The sequence below is a fragment of the Gobio gobio genome (genome assembly GCF_949357685.1).
Source record: "Gobio gobio genome assembly, chromosome: 22".
NCBI lineage: Eukaryota > Metazoa > Chordata > Actinopteri > Cypriniformes > Gobionidae > Gobio > Gobio gobio.
In genome coordinates this window covers 16,788,399-16,800,298 of record NC_137118.1, presented here as the reverse complement: position 1 = coordinate 16,800,298, position 11,900 = coordinate 16,788,399, and the positions used below count along the sequence as shown (strand labels likewise).

The following is an 11,900-nucleotide window of genomic DNA, read 5'->3' as shown; positions in this document are numbered from 1 at the left end:
GGGTGAAATATGACCTAGACATTTTTGTGGTTGGTTAATGCCTGTATTAAAGTAAATATAAAATATCAGTATTACACAGAACTGTTAGATTGCATTGCAGAACATATTATATATGTCAAACACAAGCAATTATGTGTAACTTTGATGACAGAGTTACTGAAGCCTCATTCACCCCAACACAAGAAACAAACCTGCAGCACAAACAACATTTGCATAATTGTTTTTATTCACTATTATTGTTCTTTTATACTTTATTATTTGTTTCTTTGTTTCTTTCTCTTTTTTTTGGTGGACATCCTGTAAAATCAATCCTGAAGCCCTTATTTGGGTTTGTTGTACATCGTTGTAGCAGAACAGGAGGAGGACTGGAGCGGGGTGGACCCCTTTAATCTGTCAATCAGCCCTACATCTTAAAAAGGGATTTCTTTTTTTCTTTTTTTTTTCCATTGTCTCACAAAGTGTACCTCACATAGTATTTACACATACAGCGGACAACGTCCACTCAAAATGACACCAGGATAAAAAGATTCTGCTCTTTTATAGATATAATTTTCTCTCTCTTCCACTCTTTTTCTGTTGCAGACAAAATTTGAGGAGTAAATCCTCTTTTAATGTTTTCGTGCTGAGATTAGGTTGTGCTGGACGTAAAATGACTCTTTCTGCACATAAAACTCTTTTCAATAAATACCTCGCAGGAAACAACTGTACAATCGTACACAGTGTTTGACTTTGATATATTTTTGGAGCATGTTAGTAAAACTAAAAATATAAGAAAGCAAATCAAACTATAATTTATCAAAATCCCAAAGTAACAAAATCATGCATATTTAATGTTTCAATATATATATACTTTTCTTTCCATAAAAACCGAAAAAGTAACATGATTGGCGGGCCTTTTTTTATTTACAATAATATTGGCACTGTTTATTTTTCTTTGAATCTGGAATGATCGTTATGAAACACTTAATGCTCACTTCAGTGTAACACTCTCATGGAAAGAAGGACGCTTGCTCTAAAAACTCTGGATTACATCCTATTTTAGGCTAAAGGAAAACAGAACAAAAAGAAACAAGAAAAATAGATTGCTTCCTAGGGGTCAACCAAAAATAAAGTACAGTGTGAATGTGAGTTAAAAAAGCCATTTGACTCCATATTCAGACAGTGGCAGATTTCACCTTTCAAGCAAAACCAAATGACATCGTTATTAATTTTTTTTTTTTCTCTCTCTCAGGATACTTTTAACCTCTCATATACAATTATACTTTCATATAAACTCTTTATATCCTCTCCAAAAGCAGCATTACTTAAAGGGGTAGTTCAACCAAAAATGAACATTGTATCATTATTTACTCATGAGTTTCTCTCTTCTGTTGAATTTTGCGGTAGCCATTGACTTTCCATAGAAGGAAAAAAATATAATGGGGCCCATCAACTGTCTGGTTAACAACATTCTTTAAAATATCTTCTTTTGTGTTCAACAGAAGAAAGAAACTCATACAGGTTTGGAGGGTGACTAAATGATAACATTTTCATTTTTTGGGTGAACTATCCCTTTAAATCAGGGAAAATTAAAGCCCCTAAAAAGACAAATACAAAATGTAAAGGAATGGTTCACCTTTAAATAAAAATGTTATACTGTAGTTTACTCACCCATATGTCACTTCAGATCTATATGACTTCATTTCTTCTGTGGAATGTGAATAGAGATATTTAGCAGAATCCTCATGCCGCTCTTTTCCACACAATGACAGTGAATGGTGACCAGGGGCAGTTAATTGCCAAAAAATGCCAAAAAGTACTATAAAAGCAGTCCATAATCTATATTCCAAGTTTTATGAAGTCATGCAATAGATTTGTGTGAGGAAAACGCGGAAATGCAAGTCGTTATTCACTGATAATCTCGCAAATCGTATTCATGGTATATTCAAATATGGCACATCAAGACGTGTAAATCTTAACCAATTGCGATGCACCAAATTTGAGTATGTGCATATAGCTTTTCTATTATATTTTAAATTGAAAGTGTTACTTTTCTAAGACAGAGAAATTACAAAATAGGCCAAACCTTTGATTTGCATTAAAAGACAAACCTGAGGGACAAATAGAGACATTGGGTTATAGGCTGTTTTGCCCATAAGAAACCACCAAGAAACCATTCACAATTCCCAGAATACCCTAACAACCAACTGCTTTCTTCAGATGACATCAAAAATTGCGATTCAGAGAATCATTCTTTTCTTCTCTTGTGAAAAAGTAGTGCACTTAATTGTATTGAATGTGTACTTCAAATCTTAACTGTTTATTTTTAAAAACTTTACTTGCAGATAAAATAATATTGATGAAATAAAGGGTCACTTAAGTGCACTTTTGCTTGAAGAGAGTACACTTTCATGACTAGGTTACATAGCACACTTAAGTACACTTTTAAAAAGTGCAATTTGTAATGTCAAATTAAAAGTTTTACTTTAAAGTGTTTTTTCAATCATTGTGCTTCAATAATCGTTCTTCAGACTTTAAAAAAGTACTTTTTTGATGTGTTGACTTTAATACTAAAGCACATCTAATGCATTATAATTATAATTTGAACTGTAGTGTGAGTGTGACTCTTAACCAATTGCGATGCACCAAATTTGAATATGTACATATGGTAATTTTCCTTAATAATATGCACACAAGTCATAAGTTATGGTTTCACCATTCACTGTCATTGTATGGAAAAGAGAAGCATGAACATTCTGCTAAACATTTCCTTTTGTGTTGCATAGAAGAAAGTAGTAAGTCATACAGGTTTGGAATGATAGGAGTAAATAATGACTTTTTGTCTTTTTTGGGTGAACTATCCCTTTCATTGATGGTAAAGTTTTCTTGCTGTTTCTCAGGGAAGAGAGGAGCGGGGAGATCTGTTTCCAGTGTTTCCATGTCAAACATGTGCTTGACAACTGATCCCAAAGTCCGTTGTGTGTGAACAAACGTAACGATGCATGTGTGTGTGTGTCTACATAGTCATATGTTCAGTGCAAACACATTTATACCAACCTTGTAAAATCCTTCTTGACCTTTATGTTTTTGACATTGATAAATCTAGCAGGATGGCAGCATGTAGCCCTTTCCTCTGGGCCTTATCTGAGTTTCCTGTTTCAACAAGCGTTTTTGAGGGCGCCCGGATCGATCGACAGGCGAGCCTCATCGTTCGCCAAAGGGTTTTTCTTTTGCCGCGCCTGTCGCCCCTCTCCCCCGTCCCCTCGTCCTAGCACAATCCAATGTACTTGAGATTGTTTTGGATGATCACGTCCGTCACCGCGTCAAACACAAACTGGATGTTGCTGGTGTCAGTGGCGCAAGTGAAGTGCGAGTAGATTTCCTTGGTCTCCTTGTTGCGGTTGAGGTCCTCAAACTGCCTTTGCACGTACACGGCCGCCTCCTCGTAGGTGTTCTGGCCCTTGTAGTCGGCGAAGCAGACCGTCAGCGGAATGCGCTTGATCTTCTCGGCCAGCAGGTCCTTCTTGTTGAGGAAGAGGATGAGCGAGGTATTGGTGAACCAGTTGTTGTTGCAGATGGAATCGAACAAACGCAGGCTCTCCGCCATACGGCTCTGTTGGGAAACCAAAAACAAGAAATGGTTAGTTGAAGCGCTAACAAAAGGGATCTGGCTCCCTCGAGGGGGAAAACCCTCTGAAGTTGATGAAATCAGTGGCCTTTAACCTTGAAGAGAGCAAGCAGGGTAACATATTAAGTTCCTAGAGACACTCTAGATCTAGACGATGGGCTGAATGTCAATAGAGATGACCCAATGTGAGGACAATAAATCACTACATCAGGGCCATTCATTGTTGTGGCAACACAGATGATGTGGTTTAACTCCCACAAACTTGCTATTAACTATTACATACTTAAGGGATTTGAACATGCCTCTAACCTGAAGTATTATCTAGCACTGTTTGTGCTACAGCCACAAATGATACCTCAAATTGTGTGGCTCGTTGAGGGAAAGAGTGCTATTACTTCAGAATTACAATTTTCCCATGGCGGGCAATAAAACAGGTGCATTGAAAGAGAAACCTGAGGAACAATAATCTCGTAGAGACATAAGCATATCGGATTCTATTCTGCAGATTAAATGTTTTAATAAGCTTCTAAACATTAAAGAAATTTTCAAATAATATTAAAACCCAGACACCACAAAATCCCTAAGAGATACAAGCAGCTCACAGAGTCATGTCGATTTTAGCAGGCATCATATGGCCAACCGAGGTTATTAACCTCTATTTCTTTAGCCCCCACTGAGTTCCCTATCTAATTCAATTAGTCACCTGCCCATGTTCAATTACCTTGCTGTGTTTGCCAGGGTAATGCCCATAAAACAAAGGCAGAGGACAGGATGTAAATAACACCCGTGAAATGTGCAGAACCATTTTGCTGGCTGAGCCTTTTACGATACTATCATCCATCCAAGTAATGCATTTTAATCCCTGAAAATGTGCTTTCTGCCGATATTTCAAAGGTGATCGTGTTTACTAAACATAATTTACTACATAATCTACTTTAGCTAGATAAGACTATAAGACCACATCAAGTCTACTAGTAGTCATAGCAAATCTGATAGCAAATATGCCAGTTATCGATTATCCTAAGTGTGTAGCGTTTACCACATTTTGTGTAAGTGGAGTGTGTGCGGGTGGATCCACCCTTTCGCCCCCTCCCACAGTGCGAGCTGCAATGGTTGCGGGCACGTGGTTGGGACGAGCAGCTTGTGACTGAGGAAGGAATCTGATATGAAGACTGGGCTGCTGTTTGAAAGGTTACACAAAACATCATCGTGCTTTAAGCAAATCACAAGATCATCTACGAGAGAGTGTAAGTGGGTTTCACAGAGAGATGAGTAAAAGCAGGGAACTATGTGAAAACGATGGAGGAATTGTTGCTGTGATTAAGAAAATATTGAAAGACCTCATCACTGGGGCTCTTTCATCATTTTTATCTCCTTCTTTTGCTATAGTGCTGCACCAAAAGGTTATTCCTGTTGGTCCTGAAGCAACGTTCCCATTCACCAATCAGATATGAACTTTAGAGTTTAAGATTTTTTAGGCCACGTTCACAGAGCAGCAGAATACGTTACGTCAGTCCGGTATTTGAGTCGTTAATACGGTTGCGTTCACACACAGAACAGTTATTTACGGGAAAACCTGCACTGTGTGAACGGAACCGCACTGGACAACTAGTTGTCTGTCACATCATATAGTGTGAGAGAGTCGCTCTGCAAAGGGGTTTTGTGTGTTGTTTAACTTACAGCGTCAGAGATATAAGCTGTGTGTCATCTGAAGGTTCTATATCCAGTCACAGTTCTCCACTGAAGTGACTCCCGTGAGTTTTGTGTTGTATGCGCGAATTAAATGCCCTGTCATGCGCGAGACGCTGCAAAGGACGTGACGGTTGCAACGGTTAACGCTGCATTCACACAGGGCATTGGCGCTAGTGATGTGTCATTCGCGAACGATTCGATAGTTTTGAATGAATCTTTAAAGGTCCCCTTCTTCGCGATTCCATTGTTCAAACTTTAGTTAGTGTGTAATGTTGCTGTTAGAGCTTAAATAATACCTGTAAAATTATAAAGCTCAAAGTTCAATGCCAAGCGAGATATTTTATTTAACAGAAGTTCCCTTTCAAAGCCTACAGCGAACGGCTGGCTTGGACTACATCCTGGTACTTCCTTCTTTAATTACGTCAGTAGAGCAGTAGAACAGACTAACCTCCGCCCACAAAGAAACGCGAAAAAGGGGGCGCGGTCTTGTTGCTGTCCCACGTGGAGAAGCGGACGGTCGCGTGGAGAAAAGGAACTGTTGCGTTGAGTGTGTTTATCGCCATGTCATCGAGACGCTGTTATTTTCATCCAGGAGTCAAATCACCTTTGTTTGGCTTTCCCAGGGACGCTGTAGAGATTATTGAACGCATACATCTCCCCGTTAAGAGGCGTGACCTTTCCAACGTGCGCTAAGCTGCTGTCAAATTACAACACAGGAACCGCTTTCACGTGCGCTAAGCTGTGGTCGAATCACAGCACAGGAACCGCTTGCACAATCAGAACTCGTTACGTATTTCTGAAGGAGGGACTTCATAGCACAAGGAAATCACCAGCCGTTTTTAGGACGGTGAGAACAGCGGTATACAGATAAGTAAATTGTGTGAAAAATACTGTGTTTTTTTACCCGCGAAACATGAACACATGTTATATTGCACACTGTAAACACAATCAAAGCTTAAAAAAAACACGAAGAACGGGACCTTTAATATGACTCGAGAACAACGGGTTGTCTCAGAGATCGTTTCGTTCATTTTGTGTTGACCGCGCATGCGCAACACAAATCCCATATGTTCTGTACAGGAAACAGAATCGATTAGTTCACGTCTCGAGTCTTCGGGTTCAAGTCATTCGTTCATCAAGTCCCAGCCCCATATAAACAAGGCTATGCAGTCACCGGAAACAGAAAAGATTAGTTCATCTCTTGAGTCTTCTGGTACGAGTCTCGTTCTTTTGTCACGTGACGTGACAGCCGTGTTGGATACAGAAATTAGTTTAATTCCCAATCTTCCTTACAAACAAGTTTGCAGGTTTTTTTGGTTTGTTTAGTTCAGTTTTTTAGCTAGTATAATCATTTATTTTCCTATGAAGCCTGGACAGATTGGGTTGGTCAGAATGGCCAGGCATAACAAATGTTTATTGCACATATCTTCTGATGATTTTATTTTATTTTATTTTATTTTTTCTCTCCTTCATCTCCCACTAATATAAGTGTTTGTCTATACTGTTATTTTTCTTGTTATGTCTCAATATATGTATTGTGTACAATTTCTGTATGTATTTTCACGAAAAAAATAAAAAAAATAAAAATATGCTGGCAAAACAGATGATTTTATAATAATAAATATATTACAACATGCAGTCAATAATACGACTGTATATTGTATATGTTGTGAGACACTGAATCGGGAGGCGGTCACCTAAAAAAAGAACGAGACTCTGACCCGAAGACTCGAGAAATTTCCTCGAGAGTTTCCTGTGACTGCATAGCCTTGCCTATGGGGCTGGGACTTGATGAACGAATGACTCGAACCCGAAGACTCGAGAAATGAACAAATCTTTTCTGTTTCCGGACGCATGTATATGAGGCTGTCACGGCCCAGATCAGACTTGATGACGGAACTAACGGCTCGAACCTGAAGACACGAGAGGTGAACTAATCTTTCTATGGAACAGACGTGATTAAAAGTGACAAAAGAAAGAACGATATGTATTTGGGAGGTGAGGTGAACAAACAGACTGCATACATAGCCTGAAGCAAGCTAAGCAATTCATTAATAATTTATTTCTCAAAGTTTGGCTTTGGCTGCATTAGCTTATAGTTTATTTTTTATTCCAAAAGTACTAAATGTGTTGAAAAATGTAACATGTAACATTTTAATTCGATTCTGCTGAAATGAACAAAATGACTTGGAAAAAGATTTTGTTGATTTTGCTGAACCAGATTCAAAGATCCGAGTCAGTAAAATGATCCAAACTTCCCACTACTAGTCGGCACTTGGTAGTGGGTGTGTCTGAATATGGTGCTGACGTGACCGTCATAGTGACAACAGCCAATCACATTACTTTTCCAGTGTTGCATGAACGCAATTGGCTAGCGTCTGCGCTAAGGTATTTCCATAGGTTGATTGGCTGACGATTGCGTTGGCTTTTGAAAAGTTTAAACGTTTTCATCTTCTGCCGCGAGCAACACCAGTGACGCAACGCACTGGAACCCACAATTCAGTTCGGCAACGCATGATGTCACCCATTCAACGTAAATGAGAAGCATTAATGCCGACACCCTGTGTAAAAGCAGCATAAAGGGTCCACCTACTGCATGTTTACAATGAAGATTCTCTGTTGGTTAATGAAGCTTTGACGGATAAACTCAAGGCTCAATTGGACTTTTCAGTTCTAAGGACGCCACCATATTTGATATTACTTTGGTCACTATGGTTATATATATAGAGAGAGAATATATATATATCATATATATATATCATATCATATATATATATATATATCATATATATATATATATATATATATATCATATATATATATATATATATATATATCATATATATATATATATATATATATATATATATATCATATATATATATATATATATATATATATATATATATATATATATATATATATATATATATATATATATATATATATATATATGGGGTATCAGGGCCTACCTCAGTTGAAATCGAGAAATCGCAATCAACTGCTCACAAATATATATATATATATATATATATATATATATATATATATATATATATATATATATATATATATATATATATATATATATATATATATTTATATATATTTATATATATATTAGTGAGCAGTTGATTGCGATTTCTCGATTTCAACTGAGGTAGGCCCTGATACCCCATTTCAACCGAGGGGGACAACATCATTTTAGCTACCTGCTATTAGGTTAGGGATAAGGTTAAGACTTTTCTTTGACAGAAAAATTTGTTCCAGGATCAAGAACAAATGTTGCATAATTGAACAAAAAGCATGCTCTTGGGGAATATGTATCATTTTGTTGGCTTTTTTGGTCACGCAAGTGACATAATGGGCCGAGATATCTTGTAGTGTGAGTAATCCTCCATGACATTGTAATGTAATCTTTAAAAAATAGTGCACACAGATATGATTATTTGGAAAAACCTGTCGTAAACACATAAACATTTGTCCGTAATGTCTAGTTTGCTGTCAGACTGCGAGGCACTACGATTCGCGCAGAGGCTCGAGAGTGTACTCATATTCCTGCAGAGAGAGGCCCTCGAATGGTCTTGAATTGGGCTTTCTGAAATCAGGTCACACCATTAGCTAAACGTCTCTGCAGATCTTAAGGTGTCCATTAAGCAATTGGGCAGCCCAGGGGATGGGGTGGAAGTGCTTTGTTGAAGCTCATGGTGTTTCCAACTACACACTTCTCCAGAGCCAATTGTGGGAGAGATGGAAGGAGAATAGAGAGAGAGAGAGAGACAGAGAAAAGGAGGCAGGAAGCCAGCGGGAGGGGTACCCCCGCCGAGACACACGGCACAGCGTGACGCCTGGCCTCTCGCTGCACACGCCAGACACAAGCCGTCATTAGGCTTAAATATTAATAAGGAGGTTCAACAGTGTATTAATGCTTTGTTTCCTGTAAATAAGAACTGTTGAATTGAGACGTCTCGCTCTAGAAAATCCATTTCGTTGAAGCTGAGTGAAAACGACTCTTGTCTAGTCTTCTAATAGCCCCAGCAGCAATGAGAGAGAGCTGTAAAATACATTTACACCATACCTGCTCGTAATTGCCATGCTTTGCATCTCACATTTGTCTCTGTTCTCTTTATCCTGCCCCGCTCCCATTTCCTTTGTTGAAGATAAGAACATTATACAAAGATTAGCTGTATTATATTGTAGAAGCACCCCTAGTTATCGGTTCTTTTTATTAAACTATTATTAGAACCACAAACCAGGGCTTACTGGAAAAATGTGGCTGTGGCGACATTTCTGCAAAATGATATTACAAGGGTTTTGCATGTTTCGCAACATTTTCAAAGTGAAATGTCCGGCGAGTGACACTAAAAGCGGGTTCAGCTTTATCCGAAACAGATGAACGTAAAACTGGCAACGCTTTATTACGCTGGTTGTTGTACATATCCTGGTAGTATGGAAATAAAATGAGTGCCGCTAAAAGGTTAATGCTCTATATTGCATTTGAAGATAACACCTACTAAACCCTAACATAAACACAACGATGGTTTAAAAGTCATCATTTACTCTTCCTCAAGTTTTTCCAAACCTGTAAAGTGAGTTTCTTTCTTCTGTTGAACACAAAATAAACTATTTTGAAGAATGTTGGTAACTAGACAGTTGACGGGAGACATTGGTTTCCATAGTAGGCCAAAAAAAAAAAAAAATACTGTGGAAGACAGTGGCTAGCGTCAACTGTTTGATTACCAAATTTCTTCAAAATATCTTATTTTGTGATCAACAGAAGAAACTCATACAGGTTTGGAACAACCTGAGTAAATGGTGACAGACTTTTCATTTTTGGGTGAACTATCCATTTAAGCAAAGCAAACGTAAAGAGATAAAAATGCATTTGCTGGAGCAACCATGTTACTTTAGCTTTCTTCTCACGGGACACTAGTGGCTTTAATATTTTTGATCTGGAAACTGTGTGTGTAGGTGTATGTACACTGTAAAAAAAAAAAAAAAAGTACGTAAAAATAGGGCACAATGTACTGTAAAAAATATGAAGGAATTTTCCGTATTAGTTTTTATTGATGTTTTACCTGTATTTTGAATTACACATTGCATTAGGTTGGGTTTTAAGGGTTAATTTTTTTTTCGTAAAAAATTACTAGATGATATCCTGGCAGAAAATGACCAGTATATTTTCTGTTTTTGTGTGTTAGCAAGGCGTGTTTTTCCAATTTTTTGGAATACATTTTTTCATAAAAATGGATGAAAGTAGGAGCTCACTCTGAAACTTTTGTTTGTCTTAAAACTCAAGTGTCAAAACTGGTTACCACCTTCATGTGTTCACAATCGTAATATGAATTAATTCAGCTAATGTGGCAAACGAGTGGCTGTTAGCATGTTGCTAGGCTGGGGTTCTAGGTGGTTGCTATGCAGTAAATCGGTTAGTTAGTGAGTTGCACTGTGTAATTTTGGGTTGCTGTCAAAATGTTAGTGCTAATTAATGTCACCATGAAATCAAAATTGATTTTTTTATGTAATACTGCAGTATTTATTATATGTGTTTTAACTGTACACATATTTTTTTTATTCATATGCCTCATAATCTTTAATCAAAATAACTTCCCCTTATGCAATGACATCTCTTCTTTTCTCGGAAGATGTGTTTACTGGCGTGAGGGCAACCTGTCACTAACATGAAATCGACCATTAGCAAACCACAACCATCCAATCTATTCCCCTTGAACAAAATCAAGTCCTGCCATACATTTGTTCTTGTTCGAGAAACTGTTTTACTCATATACATCACAATAGGGAAGAAAAGACGTGGCACATCCTTAGAAATAAGTATGATTGTTAAAAAAGGAAAGTTTAAACTGTAATCCATGTCTGTAGCACAATGAGGGACGAGTTACACACTAAAGTTTAATACTTAAAGGTTTGTTCAAATCATTAGATAGCCCAAAAATGATGTCATCATTTACTCATCCTCATGTTGTTGCAATCCTGTATGACTTTCTTTCTTCTGTGGAACACAAAAGATATTCTGAAGAATGTTGAGAACCAAACAATCCTTTGTTTATCACTGTATGGAAATATTTTGTGCTCAGTAGAAGAAAGAAAGTCATACTGATTTGCAACAACATGAGTGCAAATAAATGATTACAGGATTTAAAATGTTCTGTCCGGTTAAAAAAAATTATAATGTATATAATGTGCCTCAGTGCCTGGTGTCACGCATAAGGTGAGAGATGACAGAAGTCCTCCATTAATGAACTTCATCAAAGCCCATATATATCCTTCCATGCTGGCCAAGCATCCCTCCCGTGACCCAGATCTTGAGTCTCTCTCCAACTCCTCCCAGCCAACTGGCACCGGAGCTGCATTGCTTCGACTGACTATTGCGCAATGCAGTTCCTCGCACTATCCTTCTCGGCACAAGCACACGTTCTCCGCCGCTTGCACGAGCACACGTCTACCCTCTCTCCGGTTGCCGAGCACCACGTAAACCCCCCTCTCCTGGTCACAGCTCATTGTCAACAGCACAGGATTAGGAGCGTTTGACTGCTCTGTTGCTTGGCAACAGTTGCCATGGAAACCTTTTTTAAGGGAGGGT

General features: G+C 38.0%; 1 protein-coding gene across 2 annotated transcripts in view; it reads right to left on the bottom strand.

The window, feature by feature from the left end:
• Nucleotides 1–204: 204 nt before the first annotated feature.
• The window catches only part of gnaz (guanine nucleotide binding protein (G protein), alpha z polypeptide), a 64,499-nt gene continuing 52,803 nt past the window's right edge, over nucleotides 205–11,900 (bottom strand). Inside the window, exon 3 of one of the 2 annotated variants that reach the window (XM_079805163.1) lies at nucleotides 205–3,592. In XM_079805163.1, coding sequence (XP_079661289.1) covers nucleotides 3,248–3,592 — 345 coding nt within the window. In that variant the 3' untranslated portion in view covers nucleotides 205–3,247. The remainder of the gene's footprint in view (nucleotides 3,593–11,900) is intronic. The other variant, XM_079805164.1, reaches the window with a different exon arrangement.